At 44.6% G+C, this 21,426-nt stretch overlaps 1 protein-coding gene and 1 pseudogene across 2 annotated transcripts in view; one reads left to right on the forward strand and one right to left on the reverse strand.

The window, feature by feature from the left end:
• The window catches only part of NIPAL2 (NIPA like domain containing 2), a 74,272-nt gene extending 69,531 nt beyond the window's left edge, over nucleotides 1-4,741 (reverse strand). For both annotated transcript variants that reach the window (XM_033438228.2, XM_004275352.4), the window contains exon 1: nucleotides 4,471-4,741. In XM_033438228.2, the coding sequence (XP_033294119.1) occupies nucleotides 4,471-4,605 (135 nt within the window). In that variant the 5' untranslated portion in view covers nucleotides 4,606-4,741. The remainder of the gene's footprint in view (nucleotides 1-4,470) is intronic.
• Nucleotides 4,742-5,005: 264 nt separating this feature from the next.
• On the forward strand, nucleotides 5,006-10,644 carry LOC117203494 (EF-hand domain-containing protein D1-like; annotated as a pseudogene).
• Nucleotides 10,645-21,426: the final 10,782 nt, after the last annotated feature.

Consider the following 21,426-nt stretch of genomic DNA (forward strand, 5'->3'; position numbering starts at 1 on the left):
AAAAAAAAAAAAAAGAAAAAGAAAGAAAGGTCAGTAAGTATAAACAAAACAAAAAAGGGATTTTTCTTGGGAAGGAAATGGAAAGGACCAGCAACCTCTACCTGGCCCTTCGGTTATTTGTAAGTTTTGGCACTTTGCTTTCTCTAAGAGGCAATCAGATGCAGCGACCAGCAGAAAGGAGATAAACGGTAGCAAAGCAAAATCAATAAAAGGGCAATATAAAACTCAATGTGATTTTTCTTTAGTACAGTGAGACAAGCCATATTCATTTTCTCCTACCACGTTCTTTTCAAGCCTTAGTTTCTAAGCAATGGCCTTCAGGCATGGAATAAAAATAGCTTTGCAGTTAAATCTACTTGCTGTAAGATCCGGGGGCAAGTTATTTAACACAAGTTTCCTTACATGAACAGTGAGGATAATATGTACCTTACGAGGTTGTTCGGGGCTCCAATGAGATAATAGCTATAAAGTGTCACATAGTAAATGCGTAACAAATGTCTCTTCGATTCGCCTCTTCCCTGCCAAGTTGTATCAATTTTCCTCTAAATATGTTGACTTTAAAAATTCAAGCCATTGAACATCAAAAGTTCAAATAAAGGACATTAAAAAAATCTAAATTTTTCATTTCACCCTATGCAGAATAAACCTTTCTGACAGTGTCTTTGTGAATTTAGATATTTAGCAACATGGATAAACTTAAAGAAACAGCCACAAAACCCCTCTTTCACAATATTCCCACGTTCATCCTTTCCTGTCCATTCCCTCTACAGCCATGCCGGATTGGCACTTATTTATTCAACCAGATAGCATGAAAGAGCCTGGGGATCTTCTATTCTAAGCCTCATTTTACCAGTAAGGAAAACTGAAGCCCAGTGTGACGCCCACGTGAACTCCGCTAGTTGACAGCAGAAACTAGACAACAGCCTCTAACGCTGGTTGCAAATTAAGTGCCTACAAGGTGAGTAGGTAAAAGAGATGAGAGCAAAGAGAGGGGCCTAAGTGGGGAGCACAGTTGTTCTAAACAGTGAACTCCCCCTCACGGTTATCACGTGCGAAAGAGGGCCAAGTTGCTAGCACTTCTAATATTTAAACAGTTCATGGAAACTTGAAACCTTATATATAATCTACTCATTTTTAAACACTGGCAACGTATTAAACATTTTCTAAACCTCTCTGCAGTTTGACACAAGATACGTCTATGGGCTGGATTTGGTCCATAACTAGCCAGTTAGAGGCCTCTGCATCCTGCTAACCCTAATTTGTGTGTTCGTTTTTTTTCTTTTGGCTGCGTTGGGTCTTCGTTGCTGCACGTGGGCTTTCTCTAGTTGTGGCGAGTGGGGGTGGAGCACGGGCTCTAGGTGCGTGGGCTCCAGTAGTTGTGGCTCACGGGCTCTAGAACACCGGCTCAGCAGTTGTGGCGCACGGGCTTAGTTGCTCCGTGGCATGTGGGATCTTCCCGGACCAGGGCTCAAACCCATGTCCCCTTCACTGGCAGGTGGATTCTTAAACACCACCGAGCCACCATGGAAGTCCCTGACCCTAATTTAAATGTCTTTAATTTGCTTTGATCCTTTTACTCCCTCTTTGAAAAACCTTCAATGGCTCCCCACTGTCTACCAGATTTAGTCCAAACTTCTTTACCTGTTGTCCTTCATGGCAATCCATGACAATATCTAAGACCCGAAACTGTATTTCCACCTTCCAGTCAGTATCAGTTTTCCACTGCAACCAGAATGGCCACTGACTTCCACTCTAGGTACAAAAATGTTCAGAAGGGCACCTGCTCAGACAGCGTGGGCTGCTCCTTGGTCTCCCGACTTTTCCCTTTCTTGGAATGCTTTCCACCTGTGACTCCCATCAATGAAACTCTGTCTTTAGGTGTCCAGCTCAAATACTACCTCTCCACAAAACATCCTTGATGGCCCCTGCTAAAACCCACCTTGCTCTGAATTCCCAAAGGACTTTATATTCTTCACACGACACTTAAAACATACTGCCTTGTTTCACAGTTACCCGCATAGCTCGTTTCCCCAAGCACCTAATAACATTAGGAAGGAAGGAAGGAAGGTGTTCAGTCTAAAGACTATGTTGAATATCCCACAGTGATCTGTACAAAGCACGGAGCTCAGTAACCATCTTAGAAACATTATTTTTTATACTGAAAACTTGTGGATGAAACATAAAGAAAATACCTTTGTAGAACTTTATTGCATCTATACTTGTATGGGTAGACTCCTAAGAGATGCAGATGGAGCAAAGGCCTCACTTCCCTGATTCCCTAAAACATTTTCCCCACTGAACTTCTACTTCCTACTTGTTTTGGGATTTCTTCCTCTAGAAGCACTCACATCTTTGCCTTAGATGACACTTATTCTAAGCGGGCACTGTTAAATATTCATCTGTCACCTGAATGTGTTTCAGGGAAGTTGGTCTTTTTCTGTGAGTAAGGTTAATTTATCAGATCTCATGGTTGTCTCTTGGAAAGACACAGAAAGCTGGGCTATCAGTGAACAGACACTGTTCAAACATTTCAGTAGTGATAAAACTTATTAAATCCTGGCTATCCAGCAATCAAGGTTAGTTTCGAGTCCTAAACTTTCATCTCTTATTTTGTTTTCCTGGAGCCACTCCCATTTTCAGCCATCTGTATTCAGTTAGTGTCCAAAAATAAAAGAAAAATTAGATTCCATTTTATTTCTACTGGCCTGCCCAGCACTAGAGGCACTCAATAAAATGTTTGCTGAATGAATTTTTAAAAATCAATTTTTACTTTTGCTTAAAAACAAATGCAGTCGCTGAAAGGATAAAATACCATAATCTTATAAGATAGTCTAAGTTTGCATAATAATGGGAAAAGCTGATATAGTCTTACCTCAAACTAGCTATGCTTGGGTGTCAGCTGGGTAGTTTCAATTAGCATATCCTGGATACACCCTTTCTAACCTGTACAATTCTATATTGTCAAAGGCAAGTTAAGCCTTGCAAACATAAAGTTAAATTCTCACATTTATGTCACATGATAAGCTGTGTTTGGTGTCAGAGAGCCAAGATGATCTTGAATTCCAGGAAACATTAAAGAAAACTAATGACTGCAGGGGTTTCCACTCTGCAAACAATGTTTTCTCCTGTTTTGGATGATGCCATGGTAGGTCACATTTACTCTTTAATTCCTTTACCAAAAGACAAAATATCATTCTTAAACTTTTATTGGGAGTGCTTCTAGCATAAGCATATTATAATATGCTTTATAACATATGCTAGCATAAGCATAGTGTAACAGATATGCTCAAAGAATTTCCCATAAAAAGCAATTCTTGTCTTTGTAACTCCTGTGGGTGGAAGCAAGGAGAAATGGAATCCAATAGGCTCTGTGCCCCCATTTTTCCTATTTTAGTATGTTTTGTGGTAAAACAGACTCAGAGTGATACTGTCTCCTCTGTTGAATACTAATAACGTGAACATGCTTGTTTTGTCTTTATATAAGTAAATTATCTTCCGTGTTGGTTTTGAAAACAAAATTTTAACATTTCAGAAACTAACATTCGAAACACTTTTCAAGCATAAAAGGCTTCTAGGCCTTTGATTATTGGTAAAATCCCTGATGTAGAACAACAGCAACAAATATTTTATAATTATATTGTAAAATAAAAAGAACCATTGATTTGTTAAAGAACAAGAACAAAGCAACACCCATATGAAAACAGAAGGAAGCTTGGAATCGACCATATCAAGATCATTTGCATCCACTAGAAAGAACAGAAATACGGCTAGAGGAAGGGCTTTTTTTCTGATCTTAAACCAAGCCCCAAATAAATGGGCAGCTCTAATCCTCTTTGATTCTGTTAAACGTGTATTTCCAGCGTACATGCACGTTGTTGAGGCTCTCGACGTTTCCCCAAAGGGCCGGTGAAAAAGGAGTCTGGCAATCGCAAGCTGACAGCACCACCGATCCTCTCGCCGCAATGGAAGAGCTGTGCTGACAGACACACTGGGGACTCACACACACGCACACGCTCAGAGCATCCGCACAGAGGTGACATTTGGCGGCCCTTAACGAGTTCTCTGATTCGGGGAACAGAGTGTCACTTATTTTTTTTGAACTGTAAAATGATCCTGGCGGGTGGGGGGGCGGATATGGGTGGAGGAGATTCGCCCCACACTCCTAGAATCATTCCGGGAGAAGAAGGCGGATTCAGGCCGGAGAGGCGGGACGGTTGGGGCCCCAGAGGCCCGTGACCGCAGACCTGTGCGACCCGCTCCCAGGGATCGATGCCCAGGAGAGGCAGACCAGGGCTTCCCGCTCTCCCAAACGAGGGGCAGTTAAGTCAATGTGTGGTAACATCATGTCAGCTCTGCCCCACTTGGACAGCGCGGTGTCCTTCTGAGAGTCGGCGGGAGAGCGGCCGAGGAGCCGGAGGCGCCGCGGCACCACCCCGGTCCCCACCAGGCGGCGGGGCGGCCGGCCCTTACCTGGTTCCGGCGGTACCAAGCGCCCGACAGGGAGCCATTGCCGGCGCCCAGCGCCCCGTACGTGAGGTTCCGGGACAGCTCGTCCAGGGCGGCCGAGGCGGCGGCTCCGGGGCCCCTGAGCGCAGGCGCCGCCATTAGCTCTCGCTCCCCGCGCTGGGACTCGGGCTCCCGCCTCCTCCCGGCCCGGCCGCACAGCACGGCGCCACGAAGGAGGCGCGCCCTGCGGAGGCCGCGCCCGGGCCGCGCCGCAGCCACTTCCTGCTTGGTGCCCGGGCGAGGCGGGCGCGCCTGGGCCACCTGGCTCCCGCCCCCGCGCGGCGCCAGGTTCCCGGAGGAGCCCCGCGCTCTGCGGCCTCCCGGGGCGTCTCGGCTCGCTCCGCATCGTCCCGCCGCCGGGCACGGGCGAGCAGAGGCCTCATGGGCCCGAAGAGGGAGAAGAGCCGCGCCCCTCTGCGCGCCGGGTCCGCACCTGTCGGGGCCAAAGCCCTTCCAGCCCCAGCGGCGCGGAGTCAACACTTATCGAAGTGAATAGGTGTGAAAGGAGACATTGGCGAACCCAAAGCAGCCACCTTCACTCCGCCTGTACCTGGCAATCCAGCTCTCTATCTCAGATGCAGTGTTTCTCACTTGTATTTTTAAAATGGTTCGCATATGGAAAAGTCCCGAGTTCCCGGAAAATATTGTAAGCGACATGAGAATAAAGATCGGAGAGATTAAATCTCAGTGCCAACACTTGATAGAGCCTTAGCAAATATTCCTAGAATGAAAGAAGGACTCTGTGGTAGCTGGAGGACCCTGACGTGTTTTGGGGATTGGATGGGGTTTCCTTCAGATGGAACCAGAAGGACATGCTGAAAAGTTGCCAGCCACTGCATATAAGAATTTAGGTTGGGAGATAATTGTTAATGGTCTTAAGGAACTCTAACCAGATGTTCTGGTTTTATCTGTATTCAAGTTCTACTGCGTTACTACAGATGATGTTAAGTACCTCTCACCTTGAGCACTCTGTGATTCTGTATTGTTGCCTGAAGCCCTGGAACTTGCAGTTCTTTGTTCGCACGATGCTGAGCTTCTTCTTAATGTGCTATGACTGCCATGACTTCATGAAGCAGAGACCTTCAAGAAGAGAGAATTGCTGCCTACCGGGGAACAGCGAGAAATGTTCTTAGGGAAATGTGCAAATGAGAGAAGAAAATGAGAAAAAAATCATTTCAGATAGAGAAAAAATAAGACATCTCCGAGATTGTATAGTTTCTTGCTTGAGCACCCAAAATGTTCAGTGAACAGTTAATATGATAGCTATTTCCAATTTTATGGCTCATTTATTTCAAATAAGTATCTGAAGGAAAAACTGTCTATTTTTAATATTTTCTGTAACATTATATTACATTGTATATTGGAGGCTTTATTAATGCTTCTTTCCTTGAGATGGTGTAGGGTACAAGTAACAGAATATCCAAGTAAAAGTGGCTTGAACAATAAGCATCTGTTATCTCCAAAGGGAAGGTGGCTCTGTGTGGTTCTATGACGTCGTCACCTCCATCTTTCTGCTCTGCCATCTCTGAGGTATTGGCCGTGTCCCTATTCGCGGTGGCAGCTCCAGGCATTACATGCAAACACGATCATATTTAGAAAAGAAGCGGGGCTTTTCTTCTTACGCATCTTTTTATTAGAGAGGGAAACCTTTTCCAGAATCCCCTTAGCAACCTCTCCCACCAGGTCCCATTAGCCAGGACTGGGTCACATGCCCGTATTCTACCTGCCAGGGAGGCTGGGAAAGTGATTGTCAGGCATTTCCAGCCTTCGGAGTGGGAGGCGAGCTCTGCCAGCAGGGAAAAACCGGGCTGGGGTAGGAGGGCACCACCGGCAGAGCTTGTCACAGCCAGTCTTTAGGGTATTCTACCACCCATATTGTAACCAGTCATACAGTCTGTAATGAGCAAAATAATAAACGGTTTGTGTTACTTTCCTGTTTTTTAATTTATTTTTTGCGGTACGCGGGCCTCTCACTGTTGCGGCTTCTCCCGTTGCAGCGCACAGGCTCCGGACGCGCAAGCTCAGCGGCCATGGCTCATGGGCCTAGCTGCTTCGCGGCACGTGGTATCTTCCCGGACCGGGGCACGAACCCGTGTCCCCTGCATCGGCAGGCGGACTCTCAACCACTGCGCCACCAGGGAAGCCCCCTACTTTCCTGTTTAAAAGACTTCCAAACCTGCTCACTGACGCAGTGAAGTTCACACTTCTTAAGTCTGTCAATATGAGACCCTTTATGATCTGGCCCACATTCAGCTCATTCCCATTTTATTTTTAAATTAAAAATCATTTTCAGTTTCTTGGCATTTGTTTAAAAACCTTTAGTTTTGGAGGAAGATGGCACTCGGTGCAGAATAGGTATGATGTCTAGCCTGTGATGTGCTATTCTCCAGATTCCAAGGTGTCGCTGCTGTTGCTGTGACTGCCGTAGCGTGTGCGGGTAGTTGAAACAAAGAATTCGTGACCAGTGTTCCTTCCCACACAGTTCACAAGGAGGCGGCAGGAAGGCCATGTGAGCTATTTTGGTCCCAGCAGTGTAGGCAGAGCTGGAGGCTGTTCCGGGCATTGTGATGGCCTCTGCCTTTTGCAGGGTTTCTTCAGGGGATATTCTGTTCACTTTACAAGATGCCCAAAGCCTTTGATCAATCTCCTGTCCTCAACTCTGGAACAGTGGAGGTCTGCCTTCCTCAGTTAATTCAAAGAATTCTATTCTGGGGCACATCATTTGAAGCTCAACTTCACTGCGAACTTCGAGAGCAGGGTTACATTTTGCTTGGGATCACTCTCTTGCAGTCTCCACGAAATAGGTGGTGTTTTTTTTTTTAAGTTGAGAATTATGTTTTATTTTTTTAAGTCTTTATTGAATTTGCTACAATATTGCTTCTGTTTTATGTTTTGTGGCCCTGAGTCATGTGGGATCTTAGCTCCCAGCACCCCCTGCATTGGAAGGCAAACTCTTAACCACTGGCCCACCAGGGAAGTCCCTAGTTTTTATTTTAAATTCATCTTTAGCATGAATCAGTCAACACTAGTTTCACTAATGATGAATGTCTAAGGGGATAAAGTAGTTATTAAAGATTAATTCAGGTATCTTACATCATATACAAAAGCCAACTTCAGATTAAATAATGAGAAAGGTAAAACTCTAAATCTTTTAGACTAACCAGATGATCTCTACAACTGGAAGTATAAACACTCTTTAAAGTGCAAATGCTAAAGGCAGATGGTCTGGGTTCAAATCCTGAGTCCACTGCTTATTTACTGCGTGATATTGATCAAATTGCTTAATTTCTCTGTGTCTTACATTCATCATCCATGAAAGGGAATTAAGAGTACTGAAACACAGATAGTACTCAGTAAATGGTGTTTACTATTTATGACCTTAGGATAGAGAAGGATTCCTTAAACAAACAGAAAAAATGCAAACCACAGAGGAAAAGACTGACACATACAATTACAATAAAATTAAGAACTTTTGGAAGTGTCACAGAGTCGCTAGTTGGCGAAGAGCGCGCTGTCCGCGCAGTCCCCGCGTCCGCGCATCCACTGTGGCCATGGCCAGCGAGGAGCTAGCGAGCAAGTTGCAGCAGTGACTGAAGTGGGAGGAGGTGGACGGCGGGCTCCAGCCTGCGCCCCGAGCCGCCCCAGTCCCCGAGCCCCAGCCGCAGGCGTCTGCCTGGGCGCCCACGGCCAGAGCCCACGCCGAGCTGAGCGCACAGCTGAACCGACGGCTGGACGTCAACGAGGGCGCGGCGCGACCCCGCCGCTGCAAGGTCTTCCACCTCTACTCCGAGTTCCCAGAGTTCAGCCACCGCCTCATCAAGGACCTGGAGAGCATGTTCAAACTGTACGATGCCGGAAGGGATGGCTTCATCGACCTGATGGAGCTGAAGCTGGTGATGGAGAAGCTGGGGGCCCCTAGACCCACCTGGGCCTGAAGAGAATGATCAAGGAGGTGCACGAGGACTTTGATGGCAAACTCAGCTTCCGTGAGTTCCTGCTAATATTCCACAAGGCCGCAGCAGGGGAACTACGGGAGGACAGTGGGCTGATGGCACTGGCGAAGCTTTCTGAGATCGATGTTTGCCCTGGAGGGCGTCAAAGCTGCCAAGGACTTCTTTGAAGCCAAGGTCCAAGCCTTGTCCTCTGCCAGTAAGTCTGAAGCGGAGCTAAAAGAGCAAGATGAGTGGAAGCGGGCAGAAGACAAGAGGAAGCTCCACCAGGCAGCCTTCTGGGAACTCAAGGCCACTTTCAGTACATAGTTGGGCTGAGCTGGACCTGTGTCCACAGCTGTGCCTCACAGATGCCCCGGGGAGAGCTGGCCAGGCACCCTCGCCCCTGCTGAACCTTTGCCCCAACAAGCCTCCACAACCACCACCCAGTGCAAACTCCTTAACCTCATCCGGGTGGCGGGGGGCGGCTCTCGCCTTCATTTGGGAGCCCCTCCCAGAGGGTCCAACTGCCCCCCTCAAGTCCCTCTCCTGCTCGCCTTCCTTTGTCCTTCTCCGTAGCCGGAATGTGCCTCTACTTGGCAACCTTTACTTCTTCCTTTTATCTTTCCCCCTCCACATCAAAGAGTGGTCTGCTGTGTTAATTTGCACAGATACTTCTTTCTTTGGTTGTTCTCAGAGGAGATAGTCCCTGGAGGCCTATGATGTTAATGTTGCCCATTTTCTTGCGTAATCCTTTTCTGTGACTCTTCCTGTCATGCCCCTCTCTCCTTTGTTTCCCATCCAACTTCCCTGTTCTCATTCTTAGCCTGATCCTGCCAGGTGCTTTTGCATCTTCTGTCCTTTGATGACGCTGAGGTTTAAGTCAGGCCAGGCTCAACCACTGCCTGTCCCCTCTCCAATAGGAGGAAGGGCATGCTGCTGAGATGACACAAAATAGTGAAAAGATAGGAGATTCTGTTCTTTCCCGTCACCTTTCTCCTGTCCTCTTAGCATTCCCCCTAGATCTATCCTTTTCATTCTTCTTCCCACTTCAGCCTTTTTTTCCTACCCCTAAATACTGTAAGTATGATTATAAGTAATATTAATGAGTAGAAGAATTCCCGTTAACTCTGACTACATGCAAATTATATTACAGTAGACCCCTGACATTCCCAAGTGACAAATCCAGAGCCTTCCAAAATCCCAAAAGTCATGACCCTCTTCACCATCTAGCCAGTTTCCAACATCTGCTCTAAGGTGCTGAGGTGAAGCTGTTATTCAGCATAAATTTTTATATGTTATGAGTTCTTGGGATTTCTCACAAATATCAGGGGTTTGTTGTATTTTATAAAATAATTTCTAACATCGTATTTATTTCTTCTCTTTTTTTTTTTTTTTTTTTTTTTGCGGTACGCGGGCCTCTCACTGTTGTGGCCTCTCCCGTTGCGGAGCACAGGCTCCGGACGCGCAGGCTCAGCGGCCATGGCTCACGGGCCCAGCCGCTCCGCGGCACGTGGGATCTTCCCGGACCCGGGGCACGAACCCGTGTCCCCTGCATCGGCAAGCGGACTCTCAACCACTGCGCCACCAGGGAAGCCCGATTTCTTCTCTTTTTTAACTGCTGTCTCTACAAAAAGAAAACATCTTTTTGTACCACCAAATGTTGGTAAAGATGTGTAGCATCAGAAACTACTATTCATTGCTGATGCTATAGACATTGGAAATAGTCTGACATTGTTTGGTAAAGATGAAGGTGCACATATGAATTTCACTCTTATGAATATATCCCAGAGAAACTTCTGTATGTGGATAGCAGAATTGTACAAGGATAACAGCACTCTTTGTAAAAACAAGTAAACAAACAAACAAACCTGGAAACAGCTCGAGCATCCATCAACAGGAGTAGTGGACAAATGAACTTTGATACATTTATATGTTGGAATACAATACATTGTTTGAGGACATCCATACGTGAGAAAATCTAAAGAAAAGCAAGGGAATGATAAACACAAAATTTGGATAGTGGTTCAATGGTATTGGCAAAGTTCTATTTCCTAAACTGGGCAATGGACTACATGGGCATTCATTGTATTATTATTCTTAAAGATATGAATTTATGTGTAATGTGGCATAACTTTTGTACTATTATATATTTTATAACTAATACAACAGACTAATTCAGGAATAAAAGCATGGTTTTGTGGTCAGATTTTCCAAAATTTCAAGGTCCGTAGACCTAGATTTAAGTTCAGTCTTCTGCTCTTTATCACCTATATGGCTTTGGACAAATTCTCTGAGATTCAGTTTCCTAATTCATAAAGTGAAAATAATCATATTTATCTCAAAGTCTGTTGCAAACTTTCAGTGACAGGTAATATGAGTGAAAAATCTTATAGTCCAGTTCAGTTCACCGAACATTTACTTTGTGCAGGAGCCAAAGACACAAGGATAAATGAAACATGGGCTCTGTCCCTAGGAGATTGCATCGTAGTGAGCGGATAGGCAGGTAAACTGGTAAACTCACGTTAACTTCTGCCTGAGAGCTAGGAGAGAGCAAAGAAGATGCACTCAGCTCAGCTCAGGAAGACAGGTGCAAGCCTGAGATGGCTACCTAGAGGGAGGTGATGTCTGTCGCGAATCCTGAAGGATGAGTTAGCCAAATGAAAGACAGAGGTAGGGGGTGAACAGGGCTGGAACAGCATAAACAAAGGCCGGAGGCAAGAAACAGCATAGTTTGTATGTTTTTACATTAGTCTTGGGTGAGATGAGATATACTCTAAAATAAGGATAGAGAGACTGGGAGGGCCAGGAAATTGAGGATTTTGCCAGTTGGGTTGTCAAAGTTGGACTTGACTCTTTTTTAAAAAAATTAATTAATTTATTTTTGGCTGCATTGGATCTTTGTTGGTGCGCGCGGGCTTCTCATTGTGGTGGCTTCTCTTGTTGCGGAGCACGGGCTCTAGGCGCGCAGGCTTCAGTAGTTGTGGCTTGTGGGCTCTAGAGCGCAGGCTCAGTAGTTGTGGCGCATGGGCCTAGTTGCTCCGCGGCATGTGGGATCTTCCCAGACTAGGGCTCGAACCCGCGTACCCTGCATTGGCTAGTGGATTCTTAACCACTGCTCCACCAGGGAAGTCCCGGACTTGACTCTTAATGGGAGTCATTGAGTACTTTAGATAAGGGAGCTGCAGGACAAGATTGGGTCTGTAAAAGATCCCCTGCTGGAGGGACAGGTGGAAAACAGAGATAAAGAGACAAGTGAGAAGACTGCAATGGCTCAAGTGAGGGTATATGAGGAAGGCTGGAGAGAAGGAGAGAGAGTTTAAGAAAAGTTTAGAAGTAAAACCAGCACAACCTGTTGATGGGGCAGGGAAGGAAGGCAGAAGGAATAATCTAGCTTGGGCTGCTGGGTGCAAAGCCAGCACCATTACTGATGGGAATTGGAAAGAGGAACTGGTTTAGGGGGAAAGGATGAGTTCAGTTTAAGTTCGATACTTATTGAATTTGAGGTGCTTGTGGGGCATCCGAGCAGAAAAGGGTGTGCGGAATTATCCCAAGATGCAGGGTGAGGCCAGGGCCAGGGAAATAGATTTGGGAGTCCCCAGCTTGCAGGTGGATGAGACTGGCTGGGAGAGCACATGGCCTCCATCTTTTGGGGTAGGGCTCAGCACAATTTTTCTGTAAAGGGCCGGGTAGTAAATATTTTAGGTTTTGTGGACTGTATGGTCACTATCATAACTATTCAACTCCGATATTGTAGTGTGAAAGCAGCCACAGACGATACATAAGTAAATGCATGTGGATGTATTCCAATAAAACTACGTACAAAAACAGATGGCCAGCCAGATTTTGCCCATGAGCCATAGTTTGCCGACCCCTGTTCTAGAAAGAGAAGAGCTGAGTGCAGAGCACAAGGTCAAAAAGGACCACTCGAGAGGGAAGAGACTATATTTTCTAGGCCTCTTGTCATGCGAATGATAGAATCCCAATTCAAAGGGAAATTCAATAATTCATAACTAAAATCTGGGAAGGCAGGGATGGAGCCAGACCACTGGATCTAGGGACTTGATTTTTTGGATATGGGCTTCATCCTCAGGTCAGCTTCACATGGTGGGGGGTAGGGCCACAGCAGCTCCCAGTGTCCATCTTTAGAGCCTGGGTTCAGAAAGGTAAAGGGAGTGTGGCAGGTTGGTTATTGTTTTCAGTTCTTCACGCCCCTCTATGCAGGGATATTTGCATAACATAGTCCCTCCCGTTGCTGAGTGACTGCAGTTGCTCCCACCAGAGGCATCTTCCCAGTGATGTTGGGTGTGGCCAAATGACTTGCTTTGGAAATGTGGACAGAGGGACAATGTGACAGTTCTGGGCCAAGACTTTAAGAGGTATCACATGTTTCTGTTTGCTCTGTGCTCCTGTGCTCCTTCCTGAGAAGAGTATGTCCCCAGTAGCCACTGGTCCAGAGAGAATAAAGGAACCTGTGAAGCATATCTGAAGCCAATCCTTGCCACTTCTGTCCTGTAGACTCAAGCACAAGAAAATAAATACCGGTTGTTATAAGCCACTGAGATTTTGAGAGTATTTGTTACACGGCAAAACTGATTGATTAAGGGTACTCCCAACCATCTTCATTCAGAAATCCTAGTGAAAAACTGATTGGCCTGATTTGGGACATGTGACCCATCTCTGGACCAATCACTGAGGACAAAGAGATTTGATATTATGATTGGCCAAGCTGGGTCATGTGCTCACTCTATTCAGGGAGGTGGGGCAGTTACCAAGGTTAGGAAAAGGGATGCTGAGGAGACAAAAGCATGTTGTGGAGAACCAGCAGATAATAGTGCCATGAAAACTTAGGCAGGAGAGAGTAACAAAAATGAGGGTATGTTGAATAATGCCATCAGCAGCAAAGAGGACACCAAGACAATAAATGAAATGTGTTTCTTGGTTTTGGCAATAATGACCAATAAAAGTCATTGGTGATCTTTGCCTGAGCAGTTTCAGTTGAGTGTTGGGATGACAGCCAGATTATAGGTAACAATAATATTTCAGTAAACTCTCATCCGCTATAGGAATGTTAGTTGTAACTAAAAAGGGCCTTAGATAGGAGCAGGTTAGAAGTCTGTTAAGGGAGAGCCAGGAGTTCTACCTAATTGTGCATCACTTTGAAGCCACAGGAGGCTTAGGAGAGGGAGTGTTGGGATTATCCACATTAGAGGGACTCGATTCCCAAAATGGGAGAGGTCCCTCGAGGGTGGAACCAGGCTGAAAGGTGGAGCACAGTCCTGGTGGGACCCTCAGGGCCTGTGGCAGAATTGCATCTTTGGGAATCAGACGTGAAGACATGATCCAAGCAACAAGAAGTTTAAAACAGCAGAGTTTGTGAGAAATCATGAGGAGGTGGGAGAGGCCAAGGGAGGAGAGAGCTGATAAGAGTCTCTGGTCTCTGGCCTGGAGAAACAGGTACAGAGCCAGTTGCTGTAACACTAGTGTCCAATTGACAGAATGTTCATCCAGTGCCCACCCCTTTGGAGGAGTCTGACCTTTCCTTGACTCCTTTCAAGACCTCTTTCTTGGCCCCTCCCATCCTCTGTCCTCCATCTGCACCCTGTCCCTCCTGCGTTTACTGACATCTGACTGTGTACAACTTCCCAAGGCTGTGTCCCACTGTCCTCCCCAGACAGTCCCCCAGCATCTCTCCCTCTGCCTCATCTTAAATTGTACCATCTTATGTCTCAGTCTTTTGCTCTCTACTTTCATCTGGGAAAGAATCCATGTCAAGATATTAAAGTAATAGACCTTTTGTGGTTATTTGCTTTCTAAATAGACCCCTGGCAATGTGATGTCTTAACCCAAAGGAGTATTTATGTCAAAGGAATAAGAATTGGGGCCAGTGGAGGTGGAACATGCAAAACTGTCCCTCAGATCTTACCACGAGAAGAGTTGATGTTGCAGTTCAAGTTTGAAGACAGGAAAAAACTGATGTCCCAGCTCAGCAGTGGTGTGGTGGAGTGGGTAGGAATTCCCTCTTATTCAGCCTTTTGTTCTACTGATTGGATGAGGCCCACCTACATTAGGGAGGGCAATCTAGTCTACTTAGTTTACCGATTCAAATGCTAATCTCACCCAGAAGCACTCAAAATAATATTTGACCAAATGCCTGGGCATCCATGGCCCAGTCAAGTTGACACATGAAGTTAGCCATCATAGTGGGCTCCTCAAGGAAGGGAATAAGAAAGATAGCCCTATGTTGTTCTTAATACTAATAAAATGGCCTGTGAAGCCGGATATGGCAAATGCGGCAGGCAGAAGGTTCACAGACGTAAATTTGATGATTTCTACCATTTTCCTTTGGCCTGGAGTTTGATCTCTATAGTAATCCAATTTGTTTTGTAGGTTTCTGTGAGCTTGCTACCCGAATAGAATTTCTTCTCTAGCTTTGTCCTCCTCTCCTCCTCCAGCATCATTATCATCATCACAGTCATCAACATCCAAGGTTTCTTGAGTGCCTGATGCTTATATGGCTCTGTACCAGGAAGGAATTTGGAATTTGCAGGGGAAACTAGATCTGTCCCTTGTTTTTCTTTTTTTTTTTTTTTTTTTTACATCTTTATTGGAGTATAATTGGTCTACAATGGTATGTTAGTTTCTGCTTTATAACAAAGTGAATCAGCTATATGTATACATATATCCCCATATCCCCTCCCTCTTGCGTCTCCCTCCCTCCCACCCTCCCTATCCCACCCCTCCAGGCAGTCACAAAGCACGGAGCTGATCTCCCTGTGCTATGCGGCTGCTTCCCACTAGCTATCTACCTTACGTTTGGTAGTGTATTATCCCTTGTTTTGAGTGGCTAAATTCCAGTTTAGGAGACAGAACATGTACACAAAGAAGTACAAATCAAGCATGAACTAGATAACTAAGTGCTAAATGAAGGAGGATATTCATCTTAGATTCCAGAAAAAGAAGCGATTAGCAGGCTGACCATGGTCTGGAATAGCTTCAAGGAGGTTGGGAACCTTGGGTAGGGCCTGAGGAAAGAGTGTGACCGAAATAAGTGTCGGGAAGGAGAAAGACTATGACAGGAATACAGAATGCCGGGTGCAAGTGGAGAGTGCAAGTATGTGCGGGGACAGACAGTGCGCGGCGGCTTGGCGGCACCTGTGCCACTGAACGGCTGGACGCCTGAAGCGCAGCACCCAGGAACAGGTTTAGGCACAGCTTGCTCATTAAAATTTTTTGACTGTGTGTGAAGTTTTCCACGATCAGCATGGAGCCTCCAGTCTGCATCTCCTGGAGGCATCGCCTCCCAAACACGCCTTCCTAGACCTGCCCAGATGGTCAAGCGTCACTGCTGCACCACTGAGTTACGCACACGTCCTCTGAAAAGCCCTTCTCCTGGATTTGCACATGATCAAAAGAAAGACAAGCAATTAAAGCAAAAGCCTCAGCTTGTTTTCCTGTGCGCCGTTCGTGCTGGTTTTATACTTTTAGTCCTGTGTATCTGGGTCCACAGCACTGTAGGTTCTTCGTGAGTGCTTTGGGGACATGATAGAAACTGCGTGAGCTAGGAGACAATGTAAACTTTGCTTCCTGCCGCCACTAGGGCAGCCCTGCACTGCCCCTGAATTTCCCCCAGGCCTTCCTTTGTCCTCAGGAGGCAGTGTGGGTTGTGGAGAGAGTCATGCTCTGTGAGAAACCACATGCGCTCCAGTTCTGCTCTGCCACTAACCAGCTACATGACCTTGGGCAAGTCATTTGACCTCTGTGAACCTGATTTTCTCATCTGTGAAACGAGAGATTTGGACCAGATGATCATGCAGAATGTTTCCAACTCTGAAGGAGGAGTCTAGGGGAATTTTTATCTTTTTTGGATTATATCAAACTGTTTTTTTTTTTCCCCTGTCTGCTTAGGGGAAGAGAGAGCAGCTTTAGAAGGGACTAATCCCTCTCCCTAAAATGTCTTGAGATGTCTGACAGTCTCTAATCAAAGAGGGTTGGCTTTTACCTACCAGCCACATTTTTAAAAATATCTTTTGTGGGTAATTTAGAGAGATGGAATATTTAGAGAACTTTAAATGTAGGAGAACTAAGATTCAAATAATGCCCTAATTTAGTCGCTATATGATCTTGGACAGGTTACTTCACTTTTCTGAGATTCAGTTTTCTTTTTTGTACGATAGGAATAGCAATAACAACAAGAGCCACATTCCTTAGGATTATTGTGAGGATTAAATATGTAAGCTGAGGTGCTGAGGCCAGTGCCTGCACATAGTAAATCTCCACAAACTGAAGCCATAGGGTGACTGTCACCTGTGTATTTGGGAGGAAATGAGGGGTGATGTATAGTGGTTAGCAGTGGGACACTGGGGCCAGGCAGATCTGAATTTCACTCTGCGCTTTGTCCCTTTTGTGTGTCCTTGGGCAAGTTAATTTTACTTCTCCAAGCCTCAGTTTCTTCCTCTTTATGGGAATAATAATAGTTCCTGCTTTGTAGGATTATTAATGAACATTCAGCGAGACAAGGCATCAAACGTGCTTAGCCCGCCTACAGAGTAAGCATTCAACAAATTTAATCACAGTAACAAACAAAAATAAAAATAACAAATGTCGTGCTTCCCTCCTCCACTGGCTTTCCTCCAAGGACAGCAGGAGTGGAAGGAAAATCTCCTGACTGGGGAGAGGACTGAATCATGTGGCTAGATAGCAAGGTTCATGAGTGTAGGGCCATGTCCATCCGGTTTATCCTGAAGCTCCAGTGCCTAGCACAGAGCCCAACGAGTAGCAGGCACCGGCAAGAAGCCTTTACTTATGGTGGAAACAAGACAGAGATGCTCGTAAGTCATCCTACTTTTACAAGACAAGGCTTAGCTGCCAAGCTTTCAGGCCTATCCCATCTGCTGCCTTAATGGCTCCACCCAGGAGGACGTTCAGAGATGTCTAGATCTTCTCTTAAGTCTAGACCAGCACTGTCCCAAAGGACTGTAAGGCGAGCCACACATGGAATTGAAAAAATCTTAGTAGCCATGTGAAGAAGGTAAAAAGAAATGAATGAAATTAATTTTAATAAGGTATTTAACCCACTATATCCAAAATATTATCATTTCACCACATAGTCAATATAAAAATATTAATTAAATATTTAACTGTTTCATACTAAGTTTAAAATCTGGTATGGATTTTACACTTGCACATCTCAATTCAGACAGCATGGTTCAAGGGCTCAATAGCCACATACATCTAACGGCTGCTGTATTAGGAGGCGAAGTCCAGATTAAGCGAGATGAAGCCTCTCCTTCCACCACCCTCAAGCCCACTCCTCAGTTCTACTTCCTGTTCGAGGACCCAGTTCTTTCCCAGGTGGCTGCCCTGGAGAAAGGCTTCAGGCGTCTTAGAAGACACGTCCACCACCCACATGGGTGTGCTTTAGCCTTACATGTCTTACCAGAAAAATCACATCAGAATACAACACCATAACCTTAACATCCATTCCACAAGATACAAGTATGCCACAGGAATTAATTTTTCAAGGCACTTCAAGCTTGTTACTTGAAGTATCAACTATCATCAAATATCAACTATCAACCTATTTTTCAGACAAGCTTTTGGAGTTTATCTACTGTGATGTTGTCCACATTCAACCTTCTCTGAAAATTCATTTGTTCATTCAATTTTTGAGTACCTACTATGTATAATGGAGTTAGGAATGTAACCATGAGCAGGAAAGATTCAGTGCCCGCCCTTGGGAACCTTAAACTCGAGTTGAATGGATGGATCAGTAAGCAGGATCTTATAACACAGAGTAGTGAGGGAGATTAATACTAAATACCCTGAAAGCTCATAGAAGGGCAACTAACCTAACACAGGAGTGTGTGTGTGTGTATGTGTGTGTGTGTGTGTGTGTGTGTGTGTGTGTGTGTGTGTGTAAGGGGGCAGTCAGGGAAGAAACATCTAAAGTAAGACCTGAAGTGTGGAGAAAAGGGAACCCTCTTGCACTGTTGGTGGGAATGTAAATTGGTACAGCCACGATGGAGAACAGTATGGAGGTTCCTTAAAAAACTAAAAATAGAACTACCGTATGACCCAGCAATCCCACTACTGGGCATACATCCAGAAAAGATAAAGTAAGACCTAAAGGTTGAGTTGAAGTTGGAGTGTGAGTTATTGGGGTGTATGGGGCTGTGGAAAGGAAAAGAGCATTCCAGATAGGTGAGGAAAGAGTAATCACATGTCCCAGAAGGTGCAAAGACCAAGTAGGGGGTCTGTAAATCACCCCATTCAGCTCGAGTCCAGGAAAAGTACATCTTTGGCTAGGGTAGATATAGAGAAGGCATAGTCAATAGTTTGGACTTTATTTCAATTCTATAGAAAAGATCCTGGAAACCTCAGCTTTGGTTCTGATTTCTCACCTACTTTCTTAAACTGTATTTCTAGCTGTTTACAGTGTAGCTCCACGTTTCACTTAAAATCAACATGTTCAAAATTACTCATCACCTTCATTCCTCTACTAAATATTCCAAACTGGTTCTGTCTTAATTCCTCTGTCTCTCATAATGAGATTAGCATAATTCTAGTCTCCTACCACAGCTAAGACATCTTTTGTCTCTTCCATATCTTCACCCCCCGTACCCAAGCTGTCACTAAATTTTGCTAATTTTTTGACTGAATAGCTAAAAGCTTTTGGTTCAAGCACTTTCTGGCTTCCTTGAATTCATCACTCATCTTTCTATAATAGCTTTAAATTTTCACCAAGGCTATCTAAACTCCATGTGGTATAACTTATACTCCTTTGAGATATCATTTTGGAACGAACCAGCAGTTTTAAAGCTCACATCAGATTATAATGTAGGAAAATAATTTCTGCAGTCCAGAAAAGCCTTAAGTAATTTTTACTGGAAAAAAAAAAAGACAATTCTTAATGTTTTATTTATTTTTGATTCTGTCTTCTTCTATCTTAAAGAAATTCAGCAACTTTCCTCCTGGAATCTCAAGGTTTTATTACCTGCATAGAGAATCCAGAAACAGGGATTTTTATTTGTCTAATAGTGTCCCTCCTTTTCTATTCAAGGCCTTTCCTGGATACATTACCTGGATGGTCACTCACCCTAAAAAAATGTTCAACACTGTTTAAACTTGCCCTGATTACCAAGTATCTTACTTCATACTGGCTCAGCAATTCATTATAACCACACCCTGAGAACTGGAAAATTTAAAATACAAGAACCAGATTGCATTTCGTGTCTCAGGAATAAATGAGAAATGATAATTTCCCCCAGTTGTATTTTGTCATATTTTAAACAAAATGTCCACTGGCTGGAAATTCCATTTCAATCAGTTAAGTATTTAGTGAGGTTTAAGTACTGTGTTCAGCATGAAACTACTTGTTAGAATTATGGTCACCACGTTTTCTACAATTTAAAATTAGGACACATGGTGTGACAATGGGACAGAGCATTTGAAATCAATACTACCCTGGAAAATTTGAGTTATGTGATTGCCATAGTTACAGAAAATGCAAGGGAAATATTGTCGCTCAAGTTTACAATTTTATTGGAAACACAAGTCTAATACACATTCATTTATTTCACCACTGAATAGTTAGTGAACACCTAGTATAGGAGGTACTTTGTTAGCCAGTAAGATTACAAAGATGAAAAATACAGTTGCTTTAAATGCTTTCTTAGGACTCCCCTGGTGGCACAGTGTTTAAGAATCTGCCTGCCAATGCAGGGGACAGGCGTTCAAACCCTGGTCCGGGAAGATCCCACATGATGTGGAGTGACTAAACCCATGAGCCACAACTACTGAGCCCACGTACCACAATTACTGAAGCTCACGCGCCTAGAGCCCGTGCACCGCAACGAAGAGTAGCCCCCACTCGCCACAACTAGAGAAAACCCATGCACAGCAACGAAGACCCAACGCAGTCAAAAGTTAAAAAAAAAAAAAAAGCTTTCTTAAACAAGGTAGGACCTTGTGAGGTTAATTATATGTGTCACCTTGGCTAGGCTATGGTGCCCAGTTGTTTGGTCAAACACCATTCTAGATGTTGCTGTTATGTATTTTTTTAGATGTGATTAACATTTAAATAAGTAGACTTGAGTAAAACAGATAATCCTCCTTAATGTGGACGGGCCTCATTCAATCATTTGAAGGCCTAAAGAGCAAAGACTGAGGTTCCCCCCAAGGAGAGGGAATTCAGCTTTCAGACTAAAAACTACAAGATCGATTCCTGGGGGAATTTCCAGCCCGCCAGCCTACCCTGCAGAGTTTGGATTTACCATCCCCCACAGTCATGTGAGCCAATTCCTTAAAAATAAATCTCTCTGTCTCTGGAGAATTTTAATACAGCCCTCATAAGAATTGTTATTTAAATAAATAACATTCCTGAGGTGTATTTTTAAGCATACTTGTATAATCTTTTTTTTCCCACAAACAGTAACATTCCCCTTCACAATATGTCTTCTAGCAATGTTTTTAAACATATGGCATTCACTTTCAAGGCCCAACTTGCTGCTCAAGAGAAAATTTAGATGCTGATGTGTAATTATCTGATGGAACAAAGTTGCCTAATTTCAAGTCGAATGGAAATAAGGGAATGCAGAGAACTTGAGGAAACCCGAGAGCGTTCAAGTCAGCGAGGCAACAGGAACAAAAGCACAGAGAAGGCAGCTTTCTGATGACAGAATTTGGAGGCAAGAAAACTGTCTCGATGATAGGGCCAGTGTCTGTGAGTATCTTTACAGGAGAAAAAGATACTGTTGGGGGGGGGGAAAAGAGGACAGTAGAGCGAAGCTGGTCAAAGCAATTGGGATAATAATCAAAATTGCTCGTGGGTAAAAAATGAGCAAAGAATGTCATTTAAGGTACAGAACTATGAGTTCAACACTAGATTGCTTGGGGGCTTTGGAGTTTCCATGAGCCTTTCCAATGGAAAATGGTACAGGTTGATCTGTTCTAAAAGGAAATGTGGGTGCTTTATAGCAAGACAATTTTG

Source organism: Orcinus orca, chromosome 17 (assembly GCF_937001465.1).
Source record: "Orcinus orca chromosome 17, mOrcOrc1.1, whole genome shotgun sequence".
In the NCBI taxonomy this organism is placed as follows: Eukaryota; Metazoa; Chordata; class Mammalia; order Artiodactyla; family Delphinidae; genus Orcinus; species Orcinus orca.